General features: G+C 37.1%; 2 protein-coding genes across 2 annotated transcripts; both read right to left on the reverse strand.

The window, feature by feature from the left end:
* Positions 1–4734: 4734 nt before the first annotated feature.
* On the reverse strand, positions 4735–7789 carry slc22a13a (solute carrier family 22 member 13a). Its single transcript, XM_020936120.2, has 10 exons — positions 7415–7789; positions 7240–7343; positions 6754–6908; positions 6512–6680; positions 6319–6439; positions 5888–5985; positions 5593–5807; positions 5418–5526; positions 5120–5323; positions 4735–5040 (listed from the first exon to the last, which is right to left on the reverse strand). Exons 1-10 carry the CDS (start codon positions 7787–7789, stop codon positions 4971–4973), a joined length of 1620 nt encoding a protein of 539 aa, XP_020791779.1. The 3' UTR covers positions 4735–4970.
* Positions 7790–9755: 1966 nt separating this feature from the next.
* LOC110170464 (serine/threonine-protein kinase OSR1-like) lies at positions 9756–17128 on the reverse strand. Its single transcript, XM_020936118.2, has 17 exons — positions 16919–17128; positions 16267–16379; positions 16078–16186; positions 15778–15919; positions 15196–15251; positions 14984–15093; positions 14793–14894; positions 14570–14703; positions 14434–14482; positions 14310–14375; positions 14102–14224; positions 13415–13450; positions 13116–13286; positions 12211–12316; positions 12053–12121; positions 11902–11966; positions 9756–11481 (listed from the first exon to the last, which is right to left on the reverse strand). Exons 1-17 carry the CDS (start codon positions 16986–16988, stop codon positions 11407–11409), a joined length of 1596 nt encoding a protein of 531 aa, XP_020791777.1. The 5' UTR covers positions 16989–17128; the 3' UTR covers positions 9756–11406.
* Between the last annotated feature and the right edge of the window lie 1385 nt (positions 17129–18513).

The raw sequence follows: 18513 nt of genomic DNA on the forward strand, positions 1-18513 counted from the left end.
ACATTGAGGTCAGAACATTTTCAGCCTACGAACAACATCAGGAAAATAAGCATTGGCTCTAGCAAATCTAAACCAGGGCCTAACAAGGAAACTGCAAGTAGAAGTGGTTTCAAGCCAGAATTCCAACGCCATGTCCAACCAAAGCAGTGCCCATCCCAGTCTTCACCATCATTCATATCTATCCATTCAGCAGCAAGAAAACCTGCTGAACAATCAAAGCCCACAATGACAACTTTCACACCAAAATCCAACACCCAAAACCACTGTTGCCACAAAGAAAACACTGATGCATCAAGAAATCCCCCTCAACGTAAAGTCAGTATACTGGAAGTTAAGACTGGCCCAGGTCAACCACCAGCAGGCGTAATTGGAAAAAAGACAGTCAGTGAAACTTATGAGGAGACAGACGGACTTGGAAACGTGTTCATGTCCTCCACCACTTCAACATTTGTTCACAATCAGTCTGATAGTCAGTCCTCCGCCTTGTTTGAAGTAGTTCCTCACGGCTGTGAAATTGTGACATCCCCTTTAATGCATAGACGCCATTTTGAGGATCAAGTGTTGAAGTCCAAGGGTGAAGGAAGTGTTTTTGTAACATTTAGCCCATCAATGGACAAACATTAGCATTTTATGTGATTTTATTAAAGTATTTTAGTTGTTATTTCTTATTTTTTTCTGTATGCATTTTAGAGGAAGTTTTGTAAAGTAAATAATCTTAGATTTTTTATGATAATTTATAGTATAAACATTTACTGAATAAAAGCATGTAGTTTGTATGTTGCTGATCAATTTTAATTAAAGAAATTATTCATTATTAAAGTGACTTGATTTCGTTGTGATCATGATCAGTAAGTTAAGTAAATAAAATAATACATTTCATGAATATTTAATGATTTGCCTTGAATGTTGAAGAATGCCCTGTAAAAAGTTAATACATGGTTATCTCTGAATCCCTATGTAAGCTAGCTAATTGCTAAATGAAAGTATCTGCTAGCTAATTTCTTATCCAGTCTTTTCCTTTTAGTTTCAGTTACCTGCCAGAGAAATGTGCTCCGCCTGTTTGACACCTGTTTATCCAATGGAAAAAATGGTGGTCAATAAACTAATACTACACACTAACTGCTTTCGATGCAAACACTGTAAGAAGAAGCTTGGGTGAGAAAATAAATATAACTTTATTTATAACTAATCAAGAAATTAAATTAACTTCTTATCACAAATAACATGGATTTTATATAGACTTTATATTAATTGCTGATGATTCATGATAATGAACATAAATTTTTTTGTAAATATATAATTGTTAAATATAGTTTTATTGTATTGCAGCATTCACAACTATTCATCTCTTCATGGAGAGTTCTACTGTGTTTCTCACTACCAGCAGCTTTTTAAAAGAAAGGGCAATTATGATGAAGGATTTGGCCATAAGCAGCATAAAGACCGCTGGATTCAGAAGAGTACAGACCAGCCTGATTCTATTTTAACTCCCAAACCAACACAAAATACACTTAGCTCTTCACATGGTGGGACACAGTCTGAATACAGTAATGCTAAGTAAAGCTAAAGAGCAAAAAACTACAAACAGCCCTGATGGTAAAGGAAAACTCAAAATAAGTTGGCCTCCAGAGAACAAAGGCCCGGTTAGAAATCAGCTAAAATATGCACTGCCTCCGAAGAAAGAGGCTGATAATGATGCATTTGTGAAAACAACACGCAATAATAATACAACAACAAATCAACAAGACCATCACAAGCCAGTAAAGACGAATTTCTTACAAACAAAACAAGAGATATTAAGCTCTCAAAAGCCTCTCAGTGATCAAAAATCTGACTCCAAATTACAATTAAAGAAAGAAGTTCAAAAAGACAATTCTGTACAAATGAAATCAACAAGTTCAAGTAAAGAAAGTGTATTTAAAGTAGATAAAACAGATAAAGCAAAGCCAAATATTCAAACACCACAACTAGAAAAGAGTATTGTAGTTACAAAGCAAATAAATCACTCACATGTGGCAGCTCCAACATCCAAGCCAAATAAAGTTAAGAAAACCGTGCACTTTGACCCCAATATGAGCATAACTAAAGGTGACAAGGCGTCACCTGTAAGTGAAGAAGAAAAAAGTTTATTTCAAATGAGGGAAGAAGTTGAAAGTTCAGGTATCACAATATCCAGTGAAGTCCAGTCATTTGAAAGTATGAACCTGAATGAAAAATCAGCAGATACTGTAAATCTTAATGATACATCAGAGAAAAGTAACAATGAGACAGAAAATGTGCTGATAAATAGTGAGAAAAACAGTGCATTGACACAAAATTTGAGCCAATCTAATATAGTGGCTACAGCAGAATTAGCTACAAAAGAAAGTGAACTAAAACATTCAGCAAAACCAGGCCAAATAACAGACAATAAAAGTCAAGCTGATGTCAAAACAGAATTCCCTGTTAATACAAAAAATTCAAAAGTGACACATAATTTGCAACAGGTTTCTTCTGAAGTGTCTAGTGACCAAAAATCTACAAATGCAAATAGTACTAATGAAAACATAAGAGTTGAAGAGGATAAAACTATGAATGATGAAGAAACAGACAACTTAACAGAAGTAAAAAATACTCTTGACATTCAAACTTCAACTCAATATAAAGTTACAGATGAATCAATGCAGCCAATTGCCACAAAAAATAATGAGGAAATTGAAGTTGAAATACCTAAATCAGGAAAGGACGAGGTAAAAAGAGACAGTCCTATCAATTCAAGTTCATCACAAGAGCAAATTCTAATCCAAGTTAATAGTACTGCTGGGCTAGATCAAATACAGACAAGTCACACTGATGAAAAAAGTCAAGTTGACAGACCCAAATCAGAGTATGAAAATGGGCAAAAGAAAGTAGCTTCCAAAACAAATGTAAAATCTAAAGAGGGATCATGGTCCAAAGGGGTGAGTCCTTTATCAAAGCTTTTCACATCAAGTGGAAATAACAAGGTTGCTAAAGCTGATGCTAAAGATGTGAAGAGGTCTGAGGTCAAACCTGGAGGGGGGCTTTTGGGGAAATTATTTCAGTTGTCATTAAGTGATAAAAATGACACAGCTGAGGATAAGAAAACTACAGATGATGTAGAAAGAGCACACCCTGTTGTAGAATCAAGTGGCGTTGAACAATCAAACCCAATGGAAATTAGAGATCAAGACCAGAATGAAAAGGCTGGAGAGATAGGCCAACAGAGCGGTTTGGTTGTTGCACTAACCAGTCCAATGTCTAAAACTGAAAATACTGATAAAGTGCTACTAGTAGACCAAGTGAGTTCAAGTTCAAACAGTGATTTGTCAGCTGAATCAACAACAGCTGCTGCTCCTGGTGAACTGTTAAGTGGTGACATTTTTGGAGAGGCTTTGGAGCGCCAAAATCCAGAGTCATCAAATACAGTGGCTGCCGATGAAATGAAAGGAAGGAATGTAGCAAAACAAGTGCTTTTGGATGATAAAGATGGAGTTCAAGATAGTCTTTTTCATCAGCCCCAGGATATTTTCAGCAGCACTGCTGCTAATTCAGCATTTGACAAGCACACAGCAACAGTTCAGGTGCAATCCATACAAGCTGAAAATAATTTGGGTATTTTCAGTGACCCATTTTTGCCATACCAAAATGTTGTGCATCAAAAAGCAGATGAATCTTTAAATTGCTTGACTACAGGTGCTACTGATTTTAACTTTGATATATTTGCAGCCAATGATGATTTTCTCAGTCAGTCATCTGCAGCCACTGAAGTACAGATAAAAGATTTTGGCCACAAAGATGACATTTTTGGATTAAGTGATTTTCTAAGCAACAACACTGGCCATACAGAATTAACTACCAATTTGGCCTCTCCTGCTGCCTCACTTGAGCCTCTGGACATTTTTGGTGGAGACATTTTTACATCTAAGCCAGAGCCCTTGTTGTCTCAGTCAAAAGAAGAAGTATCACTCCTGGATGGTGTTTCAGAGCCAAAAATGAATAATCAAGAAACAGACAAAACATCAAGCTCCAATGACAAATGGATGGATGATTTACTGGGTTGAAAATGTAATGTCATCATTGTTAATATAAAAAATGACACCACTATCACTCATTTGCAATTAGTTATAGCAATATCAAAAGTGTTCAAAATATCTTAAAAGGCACTGAGGCAGTAACTAACTTTTCTGCTAGAGGGTTCACTGCTTGTTTCACTGCTTTGTATTAGCACTGTAAAGCATTAAATTATATATGGCCTGTTTGTTCAACCTGCTTGTCTCCATGGAGATAATTAAGTTTAATGTGTGGAAGCAACAACATCTTCATGAAGACAAGCACAAACCTAATCCTAACCCAGTTACAGTGCACCTTTAGTCTTTGTTTACTTAAAAGCATAAATACTAAACGACTGCTTTGGTAACTAAAGGATATTGGTCTTTTTGCGTTGCTTCATATTCATTCTTCATGTTTTACAAATATTTGTAAGCATATCATTTTTATGTTTGACCCTAATTAAGATGTATCATTGAACTAATAACCTGGCTAAATTGTATGATGTATGCAGATGATGCAACAGAATAAAATCAAGACCCAAAAGACAACAAAGTGCAAATTCTTCATTTACTCAGTGTAAGTTAAACTTGTTTTCACACCATGATTTGTGAATAAAATAATCTTCACAAACTTCTTGTCTTTCAATTAAACTAGCTAAAATCAAATACACAATTACTTCTCCATATCTCAAAATAAAGTAAAGGTCTGTAAAAATCCAAAACATATTTAAAATAGATGTTTCTAGATAAAATAGACATTAAAACTTCTACCACAGTATTAAAACAATTCATATATACAGATCAAAAAATGATATAAACTGTGTAAACTATTACAGTACAAGAATCTGACCAGAAGATGGCACTGTTCATCAACAGTGCAACGGAGCCACAGAAAAAATTCAGGGGGCATGTTCATGGGATCTACAATCTTGTGGATTTCATTTGGGAAAATGTTGAAAGATCCTTTTGATGTATTGTCAAACCATTTTTTCTGTGAAAGAAAAAAAATACGCTTAACATAAGTACATAGAACTCTTGCTCAAATCAATGCTGTACATTTTGATGCTCACTTTATCCTGAAATCTGCGGTGGAGTCTGGCAACTCTCTCCTCCTGGTCTCTGGCAGCAGTAATCCCAAAAGTCCACTCACAAACATGAATGAGCTATAAACTGTGATAGGAGCAAACCAGTGGTACGTGGCCAGCATGTTGACCACTGGAGATAGCAGGCCCCCAGCACGGTTCGCAATGTTACCCAGACCAGAGGCAGATTGTCTGAAAACACAGTATAGTCATTAAGTCTTATTTATTTTATATTTTGTATGTTCTATGAAATATTCTGGATGACCTCAAAGCAATTAACAGTTACCGAAGAGATGTTGGGACCAGCTCCTGGATATAAACACTGCAAGTGGATCCTGCCATATTTGAGAAAATGCGCCCCAATGTGGCAAACAGTGTTACATAAATAAGTTTTTCTGAAAGCACATTTGAACAATAATCACCTTTTGATAGACTTACAAATGAGAAGCAGTGTATTCTACCTTGGCCCACTGCGATGATGAGGAGGCATGAGAGACTCCCTGTTAACAGTGTGGTGATGAGGCACACTCTTCTCCCTACAGCCTCTAAAAGCCAGATACACAGCAGGTGAGCTGGCAGCTCAGACGCACCAAATATGAGCTGTGTCAGGAAAATGTTCAGGCCCAGGTTCCCCACGTTAAACGAGAGGCAGTAGTATGTAAGGTTTAGAGAGAACCTAAAACATGGGAGGATCAGTAAACGTCAGACCAGATGTTGGAGGATTGTGTTGATTTAAATTGTCATGGTGTCACTCACCATGCCAGAATAATTGGAAAAAGATACTTTATGAGCACAGGTGATTTGAGTATAGTTAAAATGCCTCCTTTTTGCTCAGTTTCTGTCTCCACCACAACCTGTAATAAACAGGAAGTGGACAAAATAGGACCAATGCTTGTCCTATTGAAAACACTTGTACTGTATCTCTAATCATTTAATGGACACCTGAACAAAAACATATCTGTACATTTCATCATATATTATGTGAGTTTATTTAAGTGTATTCAAAGGCCATATTTACACAGGCTGGCAAAAAGAGCTAATCATAAAAGGATGCAGCGAAAATGACATTATAATCACATTCAGTAAAATCAGCCTTGGTATACTATTCTGTTGCTGTAATTGTAAATATCTTTATCTTTTTATTTGTGAGCTGCATGACAACTGGTCTCATATTTCAATAGGCCTACCTTTTGGAACAGAGAATCTGGGATGGTGCTTTTATTGATGGCTGCTGCCTTCTTTAACACCTCTCTAGCCTCTTTCACCAATCCTCTGTCCAGTAACCACCTGGCTGACTCCGGGATATACCTGCCAAAAACACAGTACTTATTATTTGTAGACTTTACACGAGACATAACAAGGGCTGAGATGAAAACACACCATATGTATATTGCCATCACTCCCAGAGGGGCTGCCGAGATGAGCTGAGCCAGTCTCCAGTCTCTGACGAAGTAGATCACTCCAGCCATGACACATAGACCAATGGCAAAAAACACCTGAGTCACACAGGCACCCCAGGACCTCTTGGATATGCCAATCCACTCTGTGGCTATAAAAGCAAAATATTTCATTGTAAAAGTAGAAAGGCCAAAAAGATTTTGTTTAGTTGAGGTGTACGTTACCCATTATTATAGCATTCATCCGAAACCCTCCATAGCCGACGCCTACCATAAACTGGGACAACAAATACAGGTTGAAATCAGGACTAAGTCCAGTTACAGCTGTAAAGATGAATACAAGAACCCCTGGGATCTGGGTGGCTCGCTTACGACCAAATCTGAAACATAAGTTCAATATTGTTAGTATGCACAAATGTCACAATTGTCAAAACTGATAGCTTGATTAATTTTAAATGTATGATTTTCAAATAATAATGTATAAAATGCTGACTTTAAATAAATCTATTATGCTATTGTTTTCCAAAACAATAATTTGAGGTCTTTCAACATACACACACATACATGTTCAGTAGATTAACTAAAAATCCAATAATTTTCTTTGGATTAACTGGTAAATGACACTAAAAACCTACAAGTCTTTTCTAGTGAGTGCCTGTAAATTAGAAAAAGATTTTGTGCCCTGTCACAAGTGATTACAAAAAAACTTACGATTCAGCGAATGGTCCAAATAAAAGAGACCCAAAAAGCACACCAGTCATCAGCACTGTCTGGGCCACCTGCACCAGATTGGACCTCCCACAGACTAAATCAAACTGCAAAGATACATTTAAAACAATGAGGATATGACATTCAACAAAGCAATTAATCAAGAGTCTCAGCTTACATCTGTTACTATAGTGGCTTCATACTGAGTGTTTTGGTACACCCAGCCATTGTCACACGCTATTGTCTTGTTCAGCCCATAGGTCCTTATGGCCTCAATGCTCCAGTCCACAGGGGAAAACATTAGACAGCGGCTGAAAGTCCCATCTTCTTCACGGGGCAAGGTGAGGTTAAGCTGCTCCTCTGCAGTCAGGTTAGGGTCAGCTCCCAGTATCCAGTTTGTGTTACAGTGTCTCTGCGGGTCTGATTCGACAAATACCACAGAGGCAAAGTGGAAAGGAAGAATTATATTTGGAACACATAGAGCAAGGAGCAACACTTTCTGAAACAAGCCAAACTCTCCAACACTTTGCAGTATTTTCCCAAAGTCAGCCATTATTAGAAAGCAGAAAGGCAGTGTCCAGACTCCAGCACTTCTTGGATGAACTTTATACAATGTCTATTAATGTTTAACCCCTTCTCTACATTGTTAAAGAATTACTGAATGGACAATTCAGAGTTTTAATTAAATAAGTCCAACTGCCAAGCATCTGACTACCCCTGCACTGTATTTCAATGTACCCTTTAAGGAGAGATGGGCCTTATTTTATCAGTGCAAGCTCCTCCTGCAGAACTGCCCTCCTGAAAAGTTCAGTTTTATATTACAGGGGAAAATAAACTTAATATGATCTTACATAACAACTACCTCTGAACAAAGACTCAGTATCAGCTGCGTACTCTAATGTCCCTTAACTTATATGGCTCTGTAACTGCCATCTATAATCTTTTGTTACACAATTGTTATGGCATTGAACTCATAGCCTCAACTTCTAATTGCTTTATTAGAATGGAAGCCTTTATAGTTTTCTCCATGCAGGACTACATATTGTTTTAGGGCTGCACAATATATCACAATACTGGTGAATGCAATAATCCATACACTCCATAAACTACTACATATAGGTTATCAGACAAAAAAAAAAAAAAGATCAAGTCAGATTTTTTTCCCTTGTTTTGATTCTGGTTTAGTTTTTATTTGATACAGTTTAACTAGTAAATTAAAAAAGGTTTTGTAAGAGGTCTAATAGGGTACAATAAATATCACAATAATATTGTTATCGCACAGTTAATGAATAATGCATTCCTATTAAATCAATTGCACTAGTATACTTTTCTCATGTTGTAAACAAAAAAATTAAAAATAGCCTGCATCCAGATTACAGTGCTTTTGGGTTTTCTTTATTATATCCTGTTTGGTACTACTCCTAGACTACTGTTACCAGGCCTGGCTTGAATCCAGGACCGACTGCTTGAAAGATGAGATAGGCCGCCACCCTTTGGCCATCACTGCAAATCCTACACTAATTTAAAGTAAATATGAAAGTACATCTTTGGCAAGAGAATACATTAATAAGTAAATAAAGTATTACTTGAGTAGTGGTTTACACAATCGTGAGTCTGGCTGAAACCGGAGACTTTCAATAAAAGTCAACATCAGAGTGCCTCAGCCCTAGTTGCAACATGACTAGAGATTAAGGTGAGGAGGGGCCCTTGTTTGAAATACATGCAGGCCTTTGTATTGTTTAACCAGACATAACAAACTGCTAGTGTGTAAATGCCTCACATGACACGTTTTTTCTTTTGTTGTTATTGAAAGATAACTGCTGTGGAAGTGCATTGAAAAAAATCTATATTATTATTATTTTCCTTGATACTACTATTTCTCCTGCTGCTGCTGCTATTACGAACTACTCTACTTTTACCATCAGATCTATTTTTTATTAATTAAACATTGCATTTATATAGCACTTTTCAAGATATCCAAAGTGCATTCATTTACTCAACACTTAGTGGTGATAAGCCACAGCTGCCCTGGGGCAGACTGACTGGAGTAAAATACTGATTGAGACTAAAATAAGTTGTTAGTTTCCACCTGTGCTCATTCAGAAAGTAGAAAGAAGTAATGATTTAGTTGTGCTAATTTTCACAGGTAGAAGAATTATAATTTCTACCAAGAAGGTCCTGGTTCACTCATGGAGTTTGCATGTTCTGCCTGTGCCTGGGTTGGGTTTCTCTGCCAATCTCCATCTCCAGTGGCCTCTCCAATCACCACCAACACTCACGCACACACTACATTCATACTAGACAATGTGAAGAGTCTTGCCTAAAGACACTAACATTTTTTTTTTTTTTTTTTGCCATAAGCACCTTGCACATGATATTCCCAGCCCTGATTATCTTAGAAATCTGATAAGATCAGACTTTGATAAGGGTGTACAATGCAACAAGTTGTAAAAATTTAAATAAAGCAAGAAAAATGATAATGGACAGGGATAAATAAATAAAAGTCAATGGCAAACAAGTTGAGAGCACTTTTTCTTATTTACAATTAAAATGATTTTATCTGGACATGTACACTTCAACATTACACACAAACCTCATGGTGTGGGTGTGACAATGCAGTTATAAACAGTTATGACATCTTTACATAAGTCAGTTTACATTTGTACCTGAACAAAGGGGGCGCATTAGAGACAGTCTTCATGTATTTTAACAGCCAAACTGGGAGCAACATTGTACAAGTGTTTTCTCTTTAATTTAAAAAAAGGCCTTTCTACCCAAACTGCAGAACTTAATGTCTTAAAGAAACTGTTCAGCCAAGAGAAAAGGGGAAATAAACCTGGAACACAGATGGTTGAAAAGAAATGTATGTAGTGTTTTCAGTCATTACCCATTTGATCAGTCAATGCTGCTAGTTTGTCAAATTCAAATGTATCCAAAAAATATGATTGATTAGTTATTATTTTAATAACTGATGTTACACATTACTCTTGTCACAGAGTTGTAACAAACATTCTGATGAACAAATATACCAATTTTGTTAGCACTATGAACTAGGCTTCATTTTTATACTTTTGGTTCAAACCGTTTCATTGACCTGTTGTTCTGGTTTGTTTTACATTGGTGAGCATGCACTTCACCTCAGAGGTTCAATAATGTAAAAGCGTTCAAAAACAAAGTGTCCAAAACACCAGCATCTCCATCAGCATTCAGGATCCTCTCAGCTTTTAAAGACCAAATAGGCACTCCCTCTTATTAGGTTGATCAGAATAAAAAGATATTTGTGTTAACCAAATGCTGCAAGAGGTTCACTCTTCCCATACCTTAGCTGATACAAGCAGAGATAGATATGTTAAAATGTTTTCAGTCCCAAAAAGATGTTGCTACAGCCAAGAAATTAACAGAAAAAGAAAGAAAAACAACTTTGCATAGTACAAGGATATGGACCAACCACCTGTGAATAATACTTTTAAAAAACCCAGAAACCTAAAGCCTGTTGATAACGGCCAGTCGTTGATATCTGTTACGGTACATGCACTGATGCTGAGGGGAAAATTCATTGCACTGCAACACTGCTCTTCATAAAGATACAATCTCTTTAATTAAAATCAGAGCTGAAATTTAAAGACAAGTAAATAAAAGTTCCTAGTGCGCAGCTAATGGGTATTACTCAATCTACACCCATTAAATCAATCACACTAGAAAAATTTAATTTGTTTGACTAAGGCGGATATTACACTTTTTTTTTACTCAGTGTAGCATAAAGTGCCATAAAAAGCTGGCACGATACTTGTGTGGCACTGTTACTTTAAAATAATAATAATAGTAAAAGAATAATAAAGGCAAATCACTTCCAGTACTGGCAGCAGATGGATTGTGCTCATGAAAGAAACAAGGAAGCAATTACAGCTAAAACAAAACACAATAATAAGTGGATATAGTTGATTGCATCTCTCTCCCCATTTGTAAGCGCACTGTAAACGTTCAAGTGTGGTTCCTGTGTTTGAGCTGTGCCCTGTCCGCATGGACCTCAGACTGCAGTAGCGCGTCACCGCTGCCAGCTTTGTAAATCCTCTCGCTCCTCTTCACTCTTTGGCAGTAGTGGTTTCTTGGAATTGACTACAATGCAGCTGTGCAATACCATCGGTTACTGTCCGTGGTGCTGTTTACAGTTTAACTGATGCTGAGCTGAGCAAATCCAATGAGTTTAATGTCGTCCGGGATTTCTGATTCCTCCACACCAGAGGCCTGTGCAACAAATAAAACACTTGAAAAAACTAATCTCAAATATAGTGCAAATTTCAGGCAAGATTAAATGTGATCCTGTTGTGGGACATTCTAAGTAAAACACAGATGTTCAAGTTTTGGGGTAAATGCATTTTCTACAAATTCGTAGCACTGTTCTTTGCATCAAAAAGCTGGATGCTATGACAATTGCTATGTTACTGTCCTTCTGTGGATTTGACACTCTTTCAGTATTACAATTAAAATTAACAGTTTATATTTCCTTCGCTTGTTAAGGTTGAAATAAAAAGTGATGACATGATCATAGATAATATTAATATTAACCAGGCAGTTTCTCATGTACTGTACACATATACACAAATGTATATTTTTATGGTAATCCACGTCATATCTTTTGTATAACAAATACAGAGTGGGATTTACCAGTTTGAAGGTCACATTTTTGTTACTGTGAGGGTCATCAACAATCTTTTGCAAATTGGCTGCAACTGGAACATAAACAGAAATGAACAAAATGTTATTGAAGAAAGTAAACATTTTTAAAATCCATTATTACCGCTTTGCAGTTACATACCAATAACTAGATCCCTCCCATCCACCAGTCCAGCTGAAACCAACTCTTGAGAAACCCCGTCTGCGGAGTCTGTACAAAAACAAAACAATATATTTCATTATTGCTAGCCTCTCATAGACAAGTAAAGCATTAACAGGAGAAAAGATGAGCCTCTGTACCTCTGCCGGGCATAAAGTCAAAACGAATGTCATTCAACTCCTTCTTGGGGTTTCTCAGTCTAAGCACAAGACTGATGGAAACACTAGCATTGGCTGCACTGGGATCCTGTAAAAGGAGACAATAAGAAAACTATGTGAGCTTTGTGTGCTTGGATTTTTCATAGAATATTCTGTTGGTTTGTTTCTTTACTAGGAAACATAACATGAGAAACACAACTGAAAATGTTAATATTTGTGCAATATGGGCTAGTGCAATAACTTTGATAACTTGGTTATACTGTGCACAAAAGAGAAAATATAAATTAATACTGGACACATGTATCTTGTAATGAGCTCTGACTGTTGTCTGACTGTACTGTATGTGTGAGTGTTTTTAAGATGCAGGCAGTAAGTCCAAGACAAATTTCCCCTTTGGGACAATAACATTTACCCTATATTAATTGTTAAATTACAATGATATAAGTATCAACATCTATCTTGCATTTTAAATGTTAGTAGTTAGTTAATAAACCAAAAAGCTGTAGAGTAGGGTTGCAATCAGAATAAACTTGAGTAGTCGACTAATACAGACATCGCTGATGTACAGGCCCTCAAAATCGCGATTGTTTGCAAGGAAAAATAATAGAGCGCAAGAAATCCATGAAGAAAAATAGCCCTCGCCAGTTACTTCGTTACTGGCTCGAGCCAACTATACCATTCAAAAATATTCTCTATCTAGAAGCCTTTTGTCTGTATAGTTTACCTACTTTGGAAATTTATCCAATAGAAGCAATGGACTTCAAAAGAAAATAAAAATAAAATCATTGACTAGTTGACCACTAGATAAACTACAAAAAGTTGCAGCCCTTCAAGCGAGCCTCAAATGTAAGAGAGTAAGATCACTTTACAGAGTATTGTAGTTTTACCTGTATGGTGGGAACATGTGAGGGGCTTTGTGTGTTTGCAGGAGGCTGTGGAGCCAGAGAAGGAGTATCCTCCACAGACTGTCCCACATTCACAGGAGCAATCACAGGGCTCTCATAGGTTGGACCACCAGGCTGTAAAAGTCCTGTGGCGCCATCTGTTGGCTGGAAAATCTAGGCATAAGGTGCAATGATTCAGAGACTAGTTAAAAGTGTAAAATGTCAATGAAGGATGACACAGGACAGTCATGCAGATCAGATTGTAAAGGATTTGAGGTCATGTCCACTACGAATACACTCACCTCCATGTTCTGGGAGCCGTCCTTCACTCTGGGAGACTGCAGATTGGACATGACAGACAGATTGTGAGGATTACAAACATGCAGATCCACTTTGTATCCCCCAAAACACAGACCAAAGAGTATGAAATTAAAGGAATTTAACACAGTTCAAATATATACAGCGTATGACAAGATCACATAGGACAGTACATCCCACACCCAGATGTGAATTATCCACCAAAACATATACTGGCTACAAGGGAGAAATGAAAGGTTCTGTCACTTTTATGCTATAAGTGTCAACATGTACCATCTACCTCGAATAAACACAGTGAACTCATAAAACATGTTGGTGTCCCACTTTTATCTATAATCAAATAATCTTTCATTGTATGATTTTTTTCTTTTTTAGAATTCATGTTAAAATGCAATGTAATTGAACAGGAAAAACTGCCTTTTGCCCACATGTGAATGTAAGACAGCATGAAAAAACTGACAAAAACCACAAACACTATTCAAATAAATCATGTCACCGAGTCTGACTTGGGTGACTTTAAATACCACTCTCCTGGCACAAAAATATGCTTTACAAACATCTGTTTTAGTGACCTAGTATTTAAAATGGTTATTTTCTAAGAGAAATTACATAATAAGATACACCAAAAAAACAACAACCACAACAACAACAAAAAAGTGTTCTGGTCTCACCCTTAGAGCAGCCACTGCAGCTTTGCCTTCCTCACTTTCTTCGTCCAGCTCATCATCACTCCACTCCCAACCTCCATCCTCCGTTTTATGGAGACGGCCACTAGAGCCTGGTACACGGCGCACCTAAAAGCAACACCGTATTCTTGGTCATTTATATAGCAAAAGGGCTGGAATCTTTACATATCTGCTTTGCTTTACTAAAGCAGACCTTCTTTGATCGCTCCGTTATTGTTGGCCCTTTATGGAGAAGCCTCTCTTGCAAGTATTCATTGTTCTGCAAAAAAATTTTAAATGTGGAAACATGTCTCTTTGCTTTAAAGTAGTCAACTCACCTTAGCTTTAGTGAAGAATTTGTGCTTCAATAGCTCAGCAGCTGTTGGCCTAAAAATATTAAGGTGAAAATATTTTAGATTTTTTTAATAGATCGACAACAATCAACATTTAATCACAAGCTATGTATGTACCTACCTTTTTTCTGGATCCTTTTGTAAACACAGAGAAAGCATTTTCCTGAAAGACTTGCCATACTTTTTTACCATTTCCTTATCTGTGATTCCAGTCTCAAGGCAAGGTGGATCATTCTGCAATGTCAGCATTAGCACCTATAGACACAGCAACAAATGAACATAAACAAGTTTATGCCGAGACAATATGAACAAAGTATGAAATTTGCCATATAAATTTTGTTAACCTTCATTGGTGGGTATTTGTGATATGGTGCAGCTCCAGTTGCTAACTCAATAGCAGTGATACCAAAACTCCAGATGTCAGCTTTAAAGTCATAACCACGTACCTTAAGAAACAGGACTTATGAAAGTTATGAAAGTGGTATAATATGTAATAAAGCAGAACTGAGGTGTGTAAATTTGACTATTTTCTGACCTGCTCCATGACCTCAGGTGCCATCCAGCATGGCGTACCAACAAATGTTTTACGAACTTTGTTCCTTGTCATGTCTCCTCCAGTTGCTAGAAAGGCACTTACACCAAAGTCTGAAGCACACACATTTTGCAAGATGTTTGAGGACATCAATATACAATATTTGTTGGGTGAAAAAAAAACAATATGTGAAATAAATGAAAAGTAGAAACTACCAGCAATTTGCACAGAGCCATCCTCCCCGAGTAGAATATTTCCAGCTTTTAAATCCCTTTGCACAAAGAAAGAGAGGATTAAAATGTGATGTAAAATCAAAGTGCCACACTCCAGCACCAGGGGAGCGGCCAGAACAAGATCAAACACTCTGTGCTATCACACTGAAAAGAACCTTCAATACAGAAAAACAGGGCACGTGAATATATACTAGTGTAAACTACATTCTCCCCTTAGCAAATGTTCAATTAACTGCAACTAATGTGATGTTGTGCAAATAAACAGTGCAAATTGTTGTGCAAATGTAGTGAAATGTATTCTTCTTTGTAAACAATATTTAGCTATCCTATTTTTCATAATATCAATGACAAAATAATAAAATCAAATGGCAAGTGTGAGAACTAGGCTTCTTTAGATTAGTAAAACTAAAAATAAATAAATTAATAATAATTTATTAGTAATACTAATTAATAAAAGAAACCATTAACAAAAAGAACCAAAATACACTGCCATGCACAAGTAAATAGCATTGCTCAAGCTGTGCATAATCATAATCAGACATTAGTCTTCAGCTGAGACCTCACCGATGAATCTGCCCATTTTTATGGAGGTACTCCAGCCCTTCCAGAACCTCCTTCAGAATTGTTGCAATGCTGGCCTCATCCAACACTCCAGTCTTATGCTCACCACGAGAGATGATATGCTTAATAATGTCCAATACAGAGCCTGAAATACCGTCAAAACTAAATATTAGATTAGCAGATGACTAAAAGAAACAACAAGAACCTGTCACATACTGTAGAATGAGGATATTTTTTCTTTCAGACCAAACTAAAGGAATTACAAGGGATATAACAAATGAGGTGAGGTTACAAACCACTTACCGCCACTGAGGAGCTTCATCACAAGCCATAGTTCATCTTTCACCACAAATGATGTGTAATATGACACAATGTTTGGGTGATGGCACTGACTCATTGCTTGGATCTCTTTCTGTAATAACAACAAAAACCTTCAGTATAGTAGTTGAGGAAGTGTAATAGTTATAGCTGATGACGGTTGAAATCCATTACCAGAAGTTCATCCATGCTAGTTTGACATTTTTCCAGGTTGATGCGCTTGATAGCCACCTTCTCCTTCCGGGGTTTGCAAAAAGCTGCTTGGACCACTGCTGTGGCTCCACTCCCTGCCACAGAATGACACCCCCACAGTTAAGAACCAAAACAAGTGAAGGCAAATCTTAAATAATATGCAGAAAAACAACAGCACTAACATATTACGTTAAAAAAAAAGTGACTGACTGTACTAAAGGCATCCTTAGAAAACCCTAACATAACATAGAAAGATATGCGAGAACGTAAATTGGTAATTTGAGCCATTTATAATAGTTGAATCATTTAGGAACGACATACCATGATAGTCTGATAGTCTGATAGTCAGATAGCCAGCGAGCCCCCCAGTGCTCTGCTAACATAGGTTAGCTGTCCTGGGTGAATGGTGATTTACCAGACAACGAGTTCTTTTAGTTTAGCAAACACTAAACTCGGACATGTTTGGCTTAGGTTGAGAATAAGAAATATCTGGTGCCATTACGTTTTTCTTATTAAAGCCACGTGTTTAATTTGGCCTTATAATGGCAGACGTTAATTGCTAGCAGCAGGTAGCAGTCGGCAGCCTACAGTACTGTGCGGATACGGAGCTAACATTAGCAGCTAAGCTACTCACCTATAACCTCGTTCAGTTCATAGTCATCTTTGTCGATAGACCAGGATTGGGATGTCTGGTCTTCCGCCATGGTGTCGCAGTTTGTTCGGTGAAAGCTACAGATTAAAATAAATTGGTGTGGATTTTAAATTCTGTATCAGTCCTCCATTAGGCTCAGATGCTGCTGCTGTCACTACCGCTGCTGTCAACACAACTTTACGCGCGATTGACGTACTGTACGTAACCTACGTACGTAGGCTCAGAAACGTGGTGGCGCCATCGTCAGTTTGTTTCAGGATCTGCACAGGTATGCAGCGCAGCTGAACAATTTAGATATTGTGGCCAGTTAATACTGAAAATTACCTTTTATTTACCAAGACAACAGTGAAAAGAATAAAAGAGGCTTGAGGAAGAAAAGTGAGAAAACTTCTGTGATGAGATGATATTTAGTGCAATAACACGAGTCAGTGGATGGCAGTATTATGTGGAAAGAGTTGACATGTTCGGGCGTGTTGCCCAAATAGTCTTTAGTACGTTTATTAACATAATTTAGGGTTCTATTGTGTAATTGAATACAAACTCCGTTTCATCACTGTGCTGAGCTTAAGCTTCTTCATTATTTGAAAACTCCCCATCAGGGGAAGTATGTGAAACACATGCTGTGTAAACTTGCCTGCAATACAGAAAGAAAAAAAAGAACCTAGGTTTTAGCATAATTAACTAATTATTTTGGTAAAAGATCTCTACCAATGAAGATCTCACTATTGGATACCGCTCAAGTGATCTTAATAAAGTTACCCATCAGTTTAAAAAAAAAATCAATGTGATGTCAAATTACATAATATTTCCTCAAACAAATTAACTTCTCAAGTGTGTTTCTTTAAACATAATTGGCTTCTCATTGTGTCCCAGTTGTCATTGGGAAATGAAAGTATAAAACGTGTCCACCCAATAGATTGCTTGGGAACCTGAAAGACCTGAAAACTGTCTTATGTTTGTTTAGCAAACTCTGGAAAAAAAATAAATAAATTTTGCCTCTGGCCATGCAGATTTCCATTCCTTCAATAAGGTCTCACTGTTAGGTCCATATACCCTACCATACAATCATATGGGAGATGAAATAATTGTCATAATCTCTCATCAATTTATTAGAGCAGGTCCTATCCATTGGTATATAAAACACACAAATATAATATAAACAAAAGCTGGTCTTTTCTTTCTGGCCTGTCTATGTCTAGCTCATGCGTGCCCATAGTCCATATGTGAGAGGTTGTCTCTTGCCCGGAAGCTCTGGACTGCTCCTGCATTAAAGCTCACTCATCCTGATGCTGACAGGGCTCCCAGTTTAAGCCAGCTCTGAAAGGGAAGTGCTGAGAGCCACAAGAGCCAGAGCGCCACAGTGATTGCAGTACTATTATTCCACCAAGGCTTGCCATGAAAAGGAAAGCAAAAACTTCATCTCTCTTCCCTCCCTTCATTGTAACTAATATAGTCAAATCTAAAATAATTAATCTGGGGCTGGGCTGCAGGCCAACTCAACCAGGCAACTTTCTTAATCTTCAAATGTTTTAAGTTACAAAGAAGCATTATGCTGCATAACGCAAATGTTGTCTAAA

Source organism: Boleophthalmus pectinirostris, unplaced genomic scaffold (assembly GCF_026225935.1).
Source record: "Boleophthalmus pectinirostris isolate CB_2022bp ecotype Guang Dong unplaced genomic scaffold, ASM2622593v1 HiC_scaffold_16, whole genome shotgun sequence".
In the NCBI taxonomy this organism is placed as follows: Eukaryota; Metazoa; Chordata; class Actinopteri; order Gobiiformes; family Gobiidae; genus Boleophthalmus; species Boleophthalmus pectinirostris.

Bases quoted from the DNA above. Each gene is read 5' to 3' on its own strand.
- LOC110170464 (XM_020936118.2), bottom strand. From the start codon at position 16,988: ATGGCGGAAGACCAGACATCCCAATCCTGGTCTATCGACAAAGATGAC. The intron at 13,287-13,414 runs GTGAGTGTATTC...CCTTATGCCTAG, and splicing joins ACGGCTCCCAGAACATGGAG to ATTTTCCAGCCAACAGATGG. The intron at 12,122-12,210 runs GTACAGAGGCTC...GTTTTTGTACAG, and splicing joins TGACTTTATGCCCGGCAGAG to ACTCCGCAGACGGGGTTTCT.
- slc22a13a (XM_020936120.2), bottom strand. From the start codon at position 7,789: ATGGCTGACTTTGGGAAAATACTGCAAAGTGTTGGAGAGTTTGGCTTG. The intron at 6,440-6,511 runs GTGTGTTTTCAT...TGTTTTTGGCAG, and splicing joins GTGATGGCAATATACATATG to GTATATCCCGGAGTCAGCCA. The intron at 5,808-5,887 runs GTGAGTGACACC...CCCATGTTTTAG, and splicing joins TTTCCAATTATTCTGGCATG to GTTCTCTCTAAACCTTACAT.